The sequence below is a fragment of the Magallana gigas genome, chromosome 4 (assembly GCF_963853765.1).
Source record: "Magallana gigas chromosome 4, xbMagGiga1.1, whole genome shotgun sequence".
In the NCBI taxonomy this organism is placed as follows: domain Eukaryota; kingdom Metazoa; phylum Mollusca; class Bivalvia; order Ostreida; family Ostreidae; genus Magallana; species Magallana gigas.
In genome coordinates this window covers 35,196,859-35,212,473 of record NC_088856.1, presented here as the reverse complement: position 1 = coordinate 35,212,473, position 15,615 = coordinate 35,196,859, and the positions used below count along the sequence as shown (strand labels likewise).

General features: G+C 34.8%; 1 protein-coding gene across 3 annotated transcripts in view; it reads right to left on the bottom strand.

Annotated features, from left to right (window-relative positions):
• Window positions 1–15,381, bottom strand: part of LOC105328378 (FYVE, RhoGEF and PH domain-containing protein 6) — a 30,053-nt gene extending 14,672 nt beyond the window's left edge. The window contains exons 1-4 of one of the 3 annotated variants that reach the window (XM_034449982.2): window positions 15,190–15,381; window positions 9,461–9,500; window positions 3,794–3,888; window positions 593–3,225 (exon numbers count right to left, since the gene is read on the bottom strand). In XM_034449982.2, coding sequence (XP_034305873.2) covers window positions 593–3,225; window positions 3,794–3,888; window positions 9,461–9,500; window positions 15,190–15,199 — 2,778 coding nt within the window. In that variant the 5' untranslated portion in view covers window positions 15,200–15,381. Of the gene's footprint in view, window positions 1–592; window positions 3,226–3,793; window positions 3,889–9,460; window positions 9,501–11,350; window positions 11,735–15,189 lie in introns of those variants that run through there. The other 2 variants (XM_034449981.2, XM_011429230.4) reach the window with 2 other exon arrangements.
• Window positions 15,382–15,615: the final 234 nt, after the last annotated feature.

Sequence of the window (15,615 nt, the reverse complement as noted above, 5' to 3'; positions counted from 1 at the left end):
AAAGTGAAATCAGGATGAAAATAAAAAACATCAAAAGGCATGTTTACAAGTACAGCTTAGTACTTTTAGAGCAGGAAAAAAAATAAGTTGTGCAATAAAAAAAATCCCACATTTATAACTAAGTTACAAAGGATTCCATGAAGTTTATTCAACACAACTGGGTTAACAACTATTTAAGAGGGAAAAATTTCAAAATGTTTTAATGTATGCATTTTGTTTTCGAATCAATATCAATGTTAGTATAAAAGATTTCATTTACTTAACAAACAGAATTTACATGCAGTATCTCTGCATTGTGCAAAATTTGGAGATGAATTGGTTCAGGGTTAGCTTCCCAAGGCATTGAATAAGAATTCAAAATGCAATTGTATTTCATTTCATTCATGAAGCATGGCAAGCATCTGTAATAGTTACTTTGTCGAGTAAAATATAACTTGTCCTACAAACAGTGTGATCTTTATGCAAAACTAAAACAAAACAAAACATATTGACACACAAAGTTTACACTTAACATATAAAAGTTTTTAAGTTGTTTAAATTTTTTGATAACTTTACTTTGTATTTATATATGTAAAGTGGGCATATATTTTACCTTGTCTTCACTACTTTCAGTTTCTGAATCCTCTGAGCTTGATTCATCGTTTCCATGTCCAAATGAGCCACTTTCTGATTGGCTGCTGAAGACGCTGACCACACTCACTGGGCGGTCCTTGTCTGACAGACAGCTGTCATTCAAAACAGACTGACTAATCACAGAGGTTGAAGTAGAAAGACTTGTGTTGTAAGTCCTAGGTGGAAGATCAGGTGGAGAGGGCGATTTCTCTCTGTGGAGAGTGGAGTCAGCAGATGGTGGATTAATCAAGTCCTCTGGGATGTAGTGATACTCATGAGCTTCCACACTACTCGTGTCATCATCACTTAATGTGGGGGCTGAAAGAGATCCACCAAACATACTGTTATTGTGTGGATGAGTGATATCCTCTGTGGAGTCTTTTTTGTCAGTTTTTGTGGATTTAGGAGTGGAGTCTATGGAGGGGGGTGGGGGTGGAGGTGCTTTTCGTGAGGGACGGAGTTGTCGATTCGTGTTTTGCAAGCTTGGTTGGGTGTGCAGGTTTTCAACACTTTGTGAGGACTGTGGACTTTTTGGACTTATAGAAGCCTCCAGTTCCCTTCTATGGTCTGCCAAAGCAATCTCCCTCAGCAAAGCATGCTGGTTAGCTGGCACACAGAAATCCACGGTCAAACTTCTACCTTTCCCTCCACTTTTGGCCTGTGTTCTTCTAGGGGGCACAACAGGACCATTTTTGTCTTTGTCATCCTCACTGGCGTCAATGTCTATCTCTTTGCTACACAGATCCAGTCCATGTGAACGGATTCCAGACACATCCGACTGGCTCCTGCTTACAACATTCTTGTTGAGCTTTTGTCTTTTAGGTTTTGGTGGTTTCTTACTACTAGGTGGGGGCATTTCATTTACAGATGATGTGGAACCCCTGAAATCCCCTTCCACTGGGTTCCCATCCAAACATATGGAAAACGTTTTCTTGGACTCGCGCTTTGGTCTGGGGGGTCTGATGGGTAAGTTTTGGTTTTTCTCTTCCATGCCTTCCTGCACAGGGTTTTCAAGACTACTCATCCTCTTTGTGACAATTTTTTCAATCTCATCCAAAAGGGATGAAGTCTCTGGAAGATCGTCCTCTAAAATATCCACAGGTTTCTTTGAATCACTCTGCACAACATTTCCTGCTGAATTATCATCTTCCACAACAGAAAGCACAGGTTCTTCACTTTGCCTTACACTATCTTGAGTAATAATCTCAGGTTGATCTAAGGGTTCATTAGATTTGGTTTTATCACAGACAATACTAGTTTGGTCCACAAGACTTTCCTTAGATGGTTTGGCTTCAGATGTCCTAAAAGTCATGACAACATTTTCGAGGGGATTATTCACTAGACATTTTTGTTCCAAGTCTTTCACTTTTTCTTCTTCGTTACATTCACAGGATATTACCTTTTCACTTTGACTATTTTCCACATTTTCTAAAACTTTCTCCACATTGTCTTTCACATCAACCACAATCTCTGTCACTTCATCCACACTTTCAGGCACCTTACCAACATCATTGCTCAGTTTGTCCACATCTGTTTCTTTCTTTGGTGTGGGATCAACTGACTTACTTTCATCACTTTTAATATCATCTTCAAAATTTTCCCTCATCTTCCTTGGGCTTGGGGTCATACTTTTCCTGGGTTTGGGCTGGGGTCTTGGTCTTGGAGATGGAGTTTTACTCCCAATACTGGGACTCAATGTCTGTACTTTACCAACATTAGAATTCCCATTCACATCTTGTGATGCAGAGTCTATCTCCACTTTCAAACAATGCCCACTATCATCTCCAGAAGGTAATGCCGAAGTTTCTACCACCCTTACTTCAATCTTCTGTGACACACACTCAGAAGTGGATGAAGGAGCAAGGTTTGGTTGAGAATCAACAGAAGCAGAGAGGTTCTTTTGGCTTCCCACTCTTTTTGGACTTACTTTTGGAGGAACTTTGGGTGGAATTTTGGCAGGTTTCTTAGATGAGTTGGTTTTGATGTTTTCTCCATTGAGATGGGAAGCAGTTTCAGACAAAGATTTCTTGTCCACACAAGCTGCTTGTTTATCAGCCTGGTTGTCAAACACAGTTGTCTTGCTCCCTAAATCTTCTGGTGCAACATAAAAGCAGCTCTTTCCAGAATGGGTTTCTACCGAATTACATTCATAATCATAGAAAGTACTTTTTGACACAGGATCCTTTGATTTTCTGACCAAATTTGGAGAATTTGATTTCGAAGAAAGCGGGCTGCAGTTCTGGTTGACCTTAGAATTGGAAGAAGTTCTCGGGAGTCTTGGTTTGGGGGCTTTTAAAAAACTTTGGCTTTTGGGGAATTTGGTCAAGTCCTCATTTGATGATGCTGCATTTTGATTTTGGTCACATGTGTAACTTGGTAAATGTGATTGGTCCACATTCTGTGAAGATGAATTTGTTTGGTCGAATGTTCCATTAATGGTTATCTGATTGCAGTTTGATGTGCTATGATCTGGTTGTGCTTGATTTGTGCTTGACAAATGTGCTGATGTGCTGAGTGGTGTGCTTCTGGCATTAGATGTGCTCTTTGTTTTTCTCAATCCACAATTTGGAGGTGTTATTGGTAGAGGAGGAGGGGAGTTTCGTGCCGTACCATCTAAAAAAAATATATATATTCCATCATCAAATACTTTTTATACATCTATACTTTTTTATATTCTGATTCATCCTGCTGTGAAATCCATTCATTTAAAATTTGTTGGACTGAATCTTCCCACAGTTGAGGATGATGTTTTTTTCTACAGCTTGGTTCTACAAATTCACTCCAATGAATAGTAAAAAAAAAAGACTGTGCATTAATTAATTGTTTCAGAATTCATTTAGGATGTAAAATCATTGAAGATGGGAAATTATGAAATCTTCCAAGAAAACTGAGTCATCAAGTATTCTAAAAATAATTCACAGCATATCAAACTTCATAACTCATAACTTTCAATAAAATTCAAGTGCAGCTCAAATCTGCTTAATAAATATAACCCCCTCCCCCCCCCCCCAAAAAAAATAAAACAAAAATAATCTAACAAATGTTATATTTTGTTCAGAATGCTTTTGATCATGGAAAATAAGATATAAATCATATACAGTTTCTTGAGAACTTTCGTTCCATGCAAGATTGCAATTCCCATTTCCTACAGACAGGTTTTGTATTCTCTGCATTGAATCACCTTGATTGGTTGGGGCACTGGGTGACCGCGAAAGGTTAGCCGGTTTGGGGCTGATGGATGGCTTCCTCGGCACAGGTGGCTTGCATCTTGGGAGTCTGAAGAAAAAAAAGCCACACTCACTTATTTGTTTTCAATACAAATGAAAGATTCAGACAGATGGATTTGCTCTTGGCTTGCTTTTCTTTTTTTTTTTTGCTTTTTCTCTCTCTCTCTTGTGAGATATATTTTATTTCCTTTGAAATGTTCCAAGGTAAACATTTATGCTTTGAGAGTCTGAATTCCTCTTTGTCTCAGCCAAAAAGATATCAGTATGAGCCTTAACTCAACAAATGTTAGAACAGTTAATTAATTTCTCTGGGTGTTTATATCACAACCTCAGAGAACACACCTGCCATTCTCTTGCATAAACTGTCAATAACAAAACACTTAGAGACATCTACACCTACTCATCAAGTTCTCAACATCTACATCCATACATCAAGTTTTAACTACCACACCCTTCATCTTCAAACAGATATTGGGTACAACATTTGTCACGTAAGGGAGGTTATTTCATTGTCTCACTAATGTATACTGTACAATTGATCAACAAGTATAGAGTTACTGTAATGATTTTCATGATTTTACAAAATAAAGTATCTTTTTCATGAGGATTTTTTTTCATTTTTGCAATTGAAATATATTCAATTTTTAGTCTACACTGAATTAAGATTCATCTTATATGTAAACTAGACACCATTAAGACGGTGACCACCTCAAAGGGCCCCGCTTAAATAGTGGACAATAGACAGAAATGAATTTCAGAATTTTGCTTTGACCATGACTTCTAATTCAATTTCATTTCATTTCTTCTTACATACAGGCATTTTTGTTCAATCTGAACAGATTAACCAAATGGGAAATAATCTATGGTCTAAAACTCATTACAAAGAGATCTGCTATGACCTTCACATTGACTTGTTCAAGGTCACTGCATGCAATTAACCAAAAAGCCAAATAGGGCTAAGTGAAAAGCATATATGATCTGAAAATTTGAGTTTTTGCATGATCCGATATGACCTTGACCTACAAACTTCATTCAAGGTCACTACACACCCTTTGACCATAGACACTCTGTGAGTGATATATGAGCTAGATTTGAACAACGGGAGAGAAGATGTGCTCTGAACAAGGATTTATTTATAATTCTGCTATGACCTTAACCTTGGACCTAGAAAGATGGTTCAAGATCATTGCACAACCTTAACCCAAGTATGAGCCAGATTGGGCTTAGGTGAGAGAAGATATGCTCAGGACAAGCAATCTTGAACGGACAGACAGACGGACGGACAGACAGATCACAATAGGGCGCCACAGAAAGGGACCCTAATCTTTAAAATCATATAATGCATTTTGAATATTTTGAACAAATCTAAATGGACATAATTATATCCAGAGTGATATCTGTTGATATCTAATCAATCTATCTACTGATTGTAGATATTTTTCCCTCCTTAATTTAAATTAAATTCATATATTTTGTTATCATAATAGATTAACAATTTCAGTGTTTTAAAAGAAGTCTCAAAATTTTTTGTAAAATGTGAATGTAAAAATGTCTTTTGATGTTAAAAAAAACTGTATGCATATATCAACTACTGATATATAGATTATGGCCCCTTACCTCAGTTCCTACTCATTTTCATAGAGTTCTAAAAAATTCTAAATGATCCAAAGGGATTTATATACTCTTAAAAAGAGAAATGCAATCACAAATGCTGATTCAAATGCATGATAATGAAGAAATGACTCAGTTCCCAGCAAAAACAAACTCAAGTCCCCCAATACATCAAACTCACAGAGACGTGCACCACTAATCTAAGACTTCGGGGAAACTGAAAACCTTTCACTCCTGATAACCAGAATGTGTTTGCACCAGGTGCTAAGGTGATGCTTGTCTATCAAAACCAAGGCCCAGCATGATTAAATATACATCTCAAAACATGAGCATTTGAGACCTGTACAAATTATTTTTCTTCCCCACTGAGATTTTCAGATAAGATACATGTGATCAAGGTCAAAGCATCAAATATTTGTGCTGCTCTCTCTCTCTCTCTCTCTCTCTCTCTCTCTCTCTCTCTCTCTCTCTCTCTCTCTCTCTCTCTCTCTCTCTCTCTCTGACAAAGTTGTTATAAATATGTATGCTCATGTCTAGTGTGCTTTTAAAACAATGCATTATACAATGTAAATAGATATATAGAAAATAAAGAATATATTTCAGTTCTTGGAATTTTTAACATCCTTAACCTGCATCTTTTTAAAATCTTGACAATATTTCATTTCTGAATTTGCAGAGAGAGAAAATGTTCTTCTTATCTTATATCAACAGATTCCTATAAACATGCAGTGCTTTAAAAAATTAACTCTCTGATAGCTTTGATAATAAAAACAAATATTTCATCTCTGTGAAAATATTTCTGTGGTCCTAATGTCATCTTCCTTTGCAAATTGCAATATAAACTTTTTTTTAACCAAAACATCTTTTTCATTGTTAAGCACCATTAACGTACAACAACTGAGTGCATCGTTAATTGACTACACATGTTATAAGAAATCTACAAAACATTGTCCAATAAATGAGAAAACCCCACCAGACATATCTAAAGACAAAAACAACCCTCTTTTCTGAATACTTGTAAAACAAAGATCAAAGTCCTAAGCTGTTACCATAGGATTCCTAACAAGAAATGCATGATTGAAGATGATTAAGTCAAAATTTGCTTTTTTTCTAAATCTTTTTTTTTTTTTAATTAAAAATATCCCTTTCTTTTTTGTGCCGATTATATTTAGTATCAAAGTAAATAACATTTGTCATAAGATAAATTTGTAATTAGAAAATTAAGACACCATTAATATTAATAAATGGCCAATTTCAAAGTATTGTTATATGTAACATGCGTAAGAATGCCCTCATTCAAAAGATATAAATATGTGAAGTTAAAAAAAGATATTATGTTCATCAATAATTAATGTATGGGAAATACATGTATAATTCATAATAAGCAAAGCATTAAGCAGCTTTTCATATCCTGAAAATAAACTTAGGTTGAATAATATTTTATCGTCACAAACCCATACTCCAAGAACTTAAATTGGAATATGACTTGCACAAAAAGGAAAAAACAAGAGGCCCAGGGGCCACATCGCTCACCTGAGCAACAATTGCCTTAATTCTGATCAAATTAGCATTACAGCATCAAAATATCTTGACAACTGAGTACAGTAGATCTTGCTAAAAAAAATTGAAAATCTGCCAATTTTTATCCACCTCTTAATTTTTGGTAAATACCAAGCCCCTTTTGTTGTTGTACCTCTAAGATTTTTCTCTATTCCTATATACCCCCCCCCCCCTATTTCGTGGCCCCACTATTCTCTAGGGAATCATGGTTTCATCAAACTTAAATCTACCTTTAATCTCATAACCTGTGCTTTCACACTAAGTACTGAGTTTTGGACCAAAAACTTTCCCAGAATATTTTTAAAGATTTTCTCTATATATTCCTATGTATAAATTCAAACCGCCATCACGGTCCCGCCCTACCACTAGTGATTTTCGAACTTGAATTTACACTACCCGAGGATGCCTCTACACAAGTTTAAGCTTTTCTGGCCAAATAGTCTTTAAAAAGAAGATTTTGAAAGATTTTCTCTATATATTCCTAAGTAAAATTTCATCCCCCATTGTGGCTCACCCTACCCCTGGACTATTATTTAAACAAACTTGAATCTATATGATCTGGGGATGCCTCCACTCAAATTTGGGCTTTCCTGGCCTAATACATTTGAGAAGAAGACTTTTAAAGATTTTCTCTATATATAAAAATGTATCCCCCATTGTGGCCCCGCCCTACCCCCAGGAACCATGATTTGAACAAACTTGAATCTACATTATCTGAGGATGGTTACATGCCAATTTGAGATTTCTTGGCCAAATAGTTATTAAAAGAAATTTTTAAAAAGATTTTCTCTATATACTCTTATGTAAAAATTGATCCCCCAATTGTGGCCCCTCCCTACCCCCGGGGACCATGATTTAAACAAACTTGAATCTACACTACCTGAGGATGCTTCCATTTTAATTTGAGCCTATCTGGCCTAATAGATTTTGAGAATAAGCTTTCAAAGATTTTCTCTATATATATTCCTATGTAAAACCTGATCCCCCAATTGTGGCCCCACCCTACCCCCGGGGATCATGATTTGAACAGACTTAAATCTACACTACCTGAGGATGCTTCCATTTTAATTTGAGCTTTTCTGGCCTAATAGTTTTTTAGAAGATGGATTTTTAAAGATTTTCTCTATATTTAAAACATGATCCCCCTATTGTGGCCCCACCCTACCCCGGGGGACCATGATTTAAACAAACTTGAATCTACACTACCTGCGGATGCTTCCACTCAAAGTTGAGCTTTCCTGGCCTAGTAGTTTTTGAGAAGAAGATTTTTAAAGATTTTCTCTATATATTCCTAATTTAAACTTGATCCCCCAATTGTGACCCCATCCTACCCCCGGGGACCATGATTTGAACAAACTTAAATCTACATTTCCTGAGCATGCTTCCAATTTAATTTGAGCTTTTCTGGCCTAATAGTTTTTGAGAAGAAGATTCTTAAAAATTTTCTCTATATATTCCTATGTAAAACTTGATCCCCCAATTGTGGCCCCACCCTAACCCCGGGATTCATGATTTGAACAATTTTGAATCTACACTTCCTGAGGATGCTTCCATTTAAATTTGAGCTTTTCAGGCCTCAAAGTTTTTGTGAAGAAGATTTTTAAAGTTTTCCCCATATATTCCTATGTACAACTTGATCCCCCAATTGTGGCCCCACCCTACCCCCGGGAACCATGATTTGAACAAACTTGAATCTACACTACCTGAGGATGCTCCCATTTTAATTTGAGCTTTTCTGGCCTGATAGTTTTTGAGAAGAAGATTTTTAAAGATTTTCTCTATATATTCCTATGTAAAACTTGATCCCCCAACTGTGGCCCCTCCCTACCCCCGGGGACCATGATTTGAACAAACGTGAATCTACACTACCTGAGGATGCCTCCACACAAGTTTAAGCTTTTCCGGCTGAATAGTTTTTGAGAAGAAGATTTTTGAAAAATACCAACAAATTTTTAATAATTCTCAATTATCTCCCCTTTAAAAAGGGCGTGGCACTTCATTTGAACAAACTTGAATCCCCTTCACCTAGTGGTGCTTTGTGCCAAATTTGGTTGAAATCTGTCCAGTGGTTCTTGAGAAGAAGATGAAAATGTGAAAAGTTAACAACGACAACGACGACAACGACAACGACGACAACGACAGACAACGGACAAATTGTGATCAGAAAAGCTCACTTGAGCCTTTGGCTCAGGTGAGCTAAAACCACAGTCTTGTGACAATAGTTTAAAGATTCCTCAGTGCTATTTAAGATTTATACCTTTATGTTAAGCTTGTTAAACATGTGTCCTTATATTTAGATACAACATAAAAGGTATTTCAAGGTTTTTCCAAATAATAAATGAGTAATATAATTACGCAACCCCTCCCTTTTAACAAGCCAAATATATCAGACCAGGAACAAAGGAAGTACAGTAGTTATAATTACAACATATCACATAATTAGTACTTACTGATTAGCATTGGCATCAGTCTGTGTCATTGGCCCGGGTTCTAAAATGAATCAAATGAGAAAATGTCATAAATATCTAGTATGATCTACTTCAAGCATTAGTATAATCAAAGTGCCAAGGAATTGAAGTGCTGCATTCAAAAGATTTTTAAAATAGATCCATGGGATATACATGTTAAAATATATACATGTATGTAATACCAAAAATCAAGAGAGAAAATTAGTCCTTTTACTTCTTAACACACAATCTGATGGTAATGTCCCAAGCAAATGATGCATTAATTATTAAGATCCTGTCATGTAGCCGTTCTTTACTGCTTATATTAAAGACTATACCAGCACTTAATATACTGGTAGGTTTAATCTGTACCCAAACATATGAATAGCATTTTTACTGCATCAGAATTCAATCTAGAATTGAGAAAAACATGATAATTGTTTACTTTTGATCAGATATTTCAGTACGACCCTTGCCAAAAAGATCTAAACATTTGAAATTTTCTTTTTCATTTTTTTTGTTCATAGCAATCACAATAATTAGCAAGATTTATCTCGTTCTGTCCAGGTGTTGAAGCTGAACTTCAGTGTCTTTAATAAAGCCTGCTGATATAATGGGCCATGTTTTTCTCTGCTTTAGACTTTGAAAAAAAAATGAGTTTTTAATGTTGTCATAAAAAACTAAAGAATGTTATCTGCCTGAAGCAAATAGAGACTTTTTTAACCTCATGAAATCTATAAATAAACTTGAGAGGGAATAAAGAGATTAACACAAAAATTTGCAAGTCTGGCAGAGAAAGGATTCTTGTAAACATTCATGCACAACTTAATAAATAGGAAGAATCATATGATGTATAATTCTCAATTTTAAAATGTTCCCAAGGGATTAAGGTATTTACATTTACAATTTTACATCCCCTCCTAACAAATGACTTACTTAAGGGTAACTAATTACATTCTAAATCTGATTAAAGAATGAAGAATAGCATAAACATGTATAAGAGTTTGCTGCTCAATCATCAAGTTAGAAAAATGAAACTTATTTGCAGGGACTTTCAAAAATCATTTCAAGGGAGGAAAACCACTGTTATTCACATATTGAGTTTTGTATGGATTAAATTGACCATTCCCTGGAATCAAAGTTGAAAGTGATATATGTCAATAGACATTATCAATTTCATTTACTGTTAGTATTTGAAAAAGTACACTACAATGTATTATGCATGGACCTTTATCTTAAAGTTTGTGTATGTACAAGTTTATATAACAGACGGCATTAAGAAAATTATCATGACACCGTCAGATCTAGGAAGTATTATTGGAAGGCTCTACCAAAACTCCACCCTAAAAAGTACAAAACTTAAGGTCACAAACTCCCACAATTTTAAAATATGTACGAATTTAAAATATGTACCAGGTACAAGATATTTGGAAAAAAATATCTGATCCCTATTTAATACCAGGATCCTTACATGTTACGGTCTGTTGAACTTCAAAAATTCATCATTGTAGACCAAATTACTGCATATAATGCAAGCAATGCATGCATCAAGGTCTTCCTTTCATTACCATTAGTGCCCAATAAAATACAAATAACCATTGATGATTGTCACCAGGTTATCATTATTAAACAACTAACTACGCTTTCATCAATTTCAAATTTCTTCTCAAACACTGTCATCTGATATATTTACAAGACAATTCAATTAGTAACAGAAGAGAGATTTAGCATTAATATGGCAAGAAACTGTAATATGCTTTTGGTAGATGCATTTAAAATTATTAAAACAAGTAAGACTGAGTACTATACATTGAATTTCTTCATTAGTGGTACATGCATACCTGCCGGTGATTTTTTAACAAAAATTGAACAACTTCTAAGTAATAAATTTACCTGTCTGAGAGCAGACCTTGTTAACCAAAGACAAGGAGTCCTTCATTCCGACTGAATTCTTGTAATGAGATCACATGAAAAAGTTGCGACTCTCAGCCAACTCAATAGAAAATGTCTTTTTCATTCACAAGTACTTGAGATTGCAAGCATACCCTGTGACGACCATCAAAGCCAACGTTTTAGCGATCCCTAACCAGCAGCAACGCACAGCAATACGAAAAAGAAGTCAAGTGCCTGTGTGTGTGTATATTAAGGAACCCTTTCCTATCAGCAGTCGCAGTCCTCAGTGCGTTTTGAATGAAACATTCGGGAGATATGAAAAAAAAATACCACCACCAAACTTTGTGTTTTTGACAATGGAGCTGAGCATGAATCACAGAGCAATTCAATCTCTGAACACACAAGCTCTCTCCTCTTTATACATTTCCTGTCTATTCATAAATAAGCACCAGTCTGCAGTATAAACTACTTGTGTGAATGACACAGTCAGTTTGCCCTGATTTTGCTTCTCTCTGTATATGGGTCTAAAGGCTGTCAGTGACCAGTCAGTCAAACGTGCCAGATTCTTGAACGAATTGGGTCTTGAACTTTTGACTACTGGGTTACTCTCTCTCTCTCTCTCTCCTCTCTCTCTCTCTCTCTCTCTCTCTCTCTCTCTCTCTGTGTGACAAAGTTGTTATAAATATGTATGCTCATGTTTAGTGTGCTTTTAAAACAATGCATTATTTTATACAATGTAAATACCGGTAGATATATAGAAAATAAAGAATACATCTCTTTCTTATTTTGTAACCTAGCAGTATTATATATACTTTACTGTCTGAAGTCTAGATAATTTTCAAAATTATTTCAAAATTTTGGAAAATTTATAGTTTACACTTTCATTCATGCTCAGGGACTTGGACATGATTTGACTTAAAATTTTCAAATTTTATTTTCCCATTTTCAATGTTTATACTGATAAATATAGAAGTTTACAATGCTATGTCAAAATTTGAAAGTCAAATATCAAGATACAGAGTTTATAATTCTTTGTTTTGTAAACAAAGCTCGAAAATGTCATTTTTTACAAATGTGTTGTATTGTTGTAAGTTTCAATCAAATGTATCTTTCTTTTGTTGAAAATAGCATTTATGAAGATATTGAATTAGTTTAAATTGTTTCTTGCATGTCATTTTGTCTACGAAATGGTAATTCTCTCCATTACATTTTTGTTAACAACTATAAGACTCGAGCTTTGTTTACATTACAACCAATTCGTACCTCTGTATCTCACTCGTAACTTGACTTTAACATTCAATATTTTGGTCAATCATTTAAAATGCACCAGTTAACCATTTTATACATTAAAAATAAAAATAAAATTTTTGATCTCAAATTGTGTCCAAGTCCCTTTAAAAGATTAGGAATAGATGAATTTAGCAAACCCCCACAACTACTTCCACAGTAAGGTTTGTCAGCTGTGTTTGAAGTTTCATGTATAATTGAATGATATCACAGCAATTTCACACATTCCCTCTTACACAGAGAACCTCAAAAGCCATTGATTGCTGTAGGCTTGATAAACACATTCCTGCCAGCAGGTTTCAATATAATTAGAAAATATTACAGAACATGCCAGGTCTTCAATAGAGGTAAATTGTAAAATGGATGAAAAACAATGGTTTTTCCATGCGTGGTTCATCAATATTGATCTTGTGAGTCATCAGATCTATTAAAGATGGTAAATTAATTGCCAGTCAATTTACTGCTCTCCTGTTTGTCATGCCATCTCTGCAGAATTACATTGTAACTAACATATATTGGAGGTGAATCTTGTAATCCTTCTACACTTGCAAACAAACAACTTCGCTGCATCTTGAATTTGCCTAGACACAGTTGTGTTTTTAAGAGAGATATAATTTGAGACATTGGAATTCGCCTGGGCTTAAATTCATCTGCTGAGAACAAGGGCAAATGGTGCCGAAATAAAACGGGGCGATAATTTCAAAGTTTACAGCTAAAAATCATATTTAAAATTCTAAGGTAGGTCTGATGGTTAAAATTTGTGAAGCATCCTGCCTCCTTGAAGCAAAAAAGAATTTTTGCTTTCAAAATGATTATTTAAAAGAGTCTGATCATTCATTCAAAAATGATCACTCAGCATCCCTTATTCACCATCTACTCAGCAATGCATCAATATTCACAAGTAATATCTCAATTGCTCTTCTCATAGTCTGCAGCGCTGTTTTCTTGTTTCAGAATATAAAGCATATATAGATTCATGTACTTGCAGGGTAGCTGACCTTGGATAAACTACTTAAATCACTTCCTTGTTGTTTTGACATCAGACTATCCGAGGCAACAATCGTTGATTGTATTTTTGATACAGCTAGTACGTCAAACAATTGTCCACTTAATATTTAATGTATCCTTCACCTGCAGCGCGCATTAAACAAAAAAAAAGTAACCCAATAAACCAATTGAAGCCAAGATATTCTGTCAATGCCAAAATATAGATTCTTGTGGTCATTCAGACATCAAAGTTGCATAACATTGTCCCTTTATAAGCTAGCTTTTTTAGCTGTTTTGCATTGATCACTCCATAGTTCGGTTTTCAATTCCAACAACAGCATTAGGCTAAAATATTACAGGGCTCTTCTATGATTGGAATGACAAATTTAAAATCATAATGTTAAAAATGGTACATGTACTTATTTCTCAGATATATTAGCAATATATGGGTTTGCATAAATTGGAATCTAAGTCTCAGCTATATAGGGCATTAGCAAGTCTGACCATCTGGCTTTCATGTACTTGATAATCACTTATTTCACGTGTAATGTGAAGAAAGTTACAGGTATGTATAACATGTGAATTAATAGTTATAACAAATATATTTTTAATACAAGTGTTTTAAAATAAGAAGGTCAAAGAATCATGGGTTCTGAAAATTGTGTGTAAACTGTAGTAGCCCATGCTGATGCAATGAATTAGGCCTAAAAAAAAAGTTGCGTGTTTAGGGTAACCCGACCTAACCTACAAAAATGCCCCGATCCTACCATTTTTAAATGTCTATTTTTATCCAATTGTGATTTTTATATTATTTCTATTAAAAACCCTATATTAAATATGACACCAACAAACATTCTTAGGTTTCATGCATGCAGAAAAAATATGATAAAATAAAAAAGATTTCCTACCTACCTAACCTAATTTTTTCATAAAGTTACCCTAAACACACAATTTTTTTTTCAATAGGCCTTACATTTTTTAGTAATCTACAATATTAGTACTCACAATCAAGTTGATAATATCAGAGACATAAAAAACAGAGATTGGCAACTCTGCTGATTTGCGTGTTTTGTTGTCAGGATACATAAAACATTGTATATTGTATGCATCAAGCACAAGTATATTTTAAACAAAAAAATGTTTGTGTATATTGCTTCTGATGGGGGTTTGAAACTAAAAAATCTGACTGTTTAATTAATGAATGAACTTAGGAACACCCAAACTGTCTCCTTGAAGAATAACCACTGCTACAGATCTCACAAAAAATGATTTTTGAGAAAATCTAAAAAACTAACATTACAAGTCTCTTGAAAAATATGTGCAGATAATATTTCAACAGAGGAAATCCGGAGTGTTTATAATCAACAAGCACATGGATAGACTATCGGATAAGTCTTTATCTCGGGTCGATGACATAGAACTAGGTAAATGTTTCATTGTTTACCCCCTAAATTGGTGCAAAAAATCTGTCCATAGGTAAATTCCATTATAAATGTAGCTTCGGGGCATACTTTCTTTTTCAAACCTTGGAGCGCTCTTTCACAGATGTTTTAAATTTTTCTTACCTGTATCCATGATAATTCAGGGACCATACCGTAATCCTACACTTTTTAATCCATAATTACAATCTAGACTGTATAATTACATCCGAGTGGCCTACCGCGGCGCTCCAATTATAATCCTTTAATATAGGAAGATCTCACTTACTCATTACAAGAGCTTGAAGAAGGTTTGACAACGTACTGATTTGTTTTACTTCCGCTCTTTAAGGTCACGTGATCAAAATATTTTCATAGTGGCGGATCTAACATTCATATTGCATACTCTCCTGGGTATTTCTGTTCCGGGATTAAGTTGATGGGGGTGGTTATTAGCCTAACGTTATATATCCAATTTGCTGACTAATTTCAAATTTATATACATTTTTAGTCATTGTACAAGGAACTGTGAAATTATGTATGTATACATCTATAAATCCACTATCAGAAAGT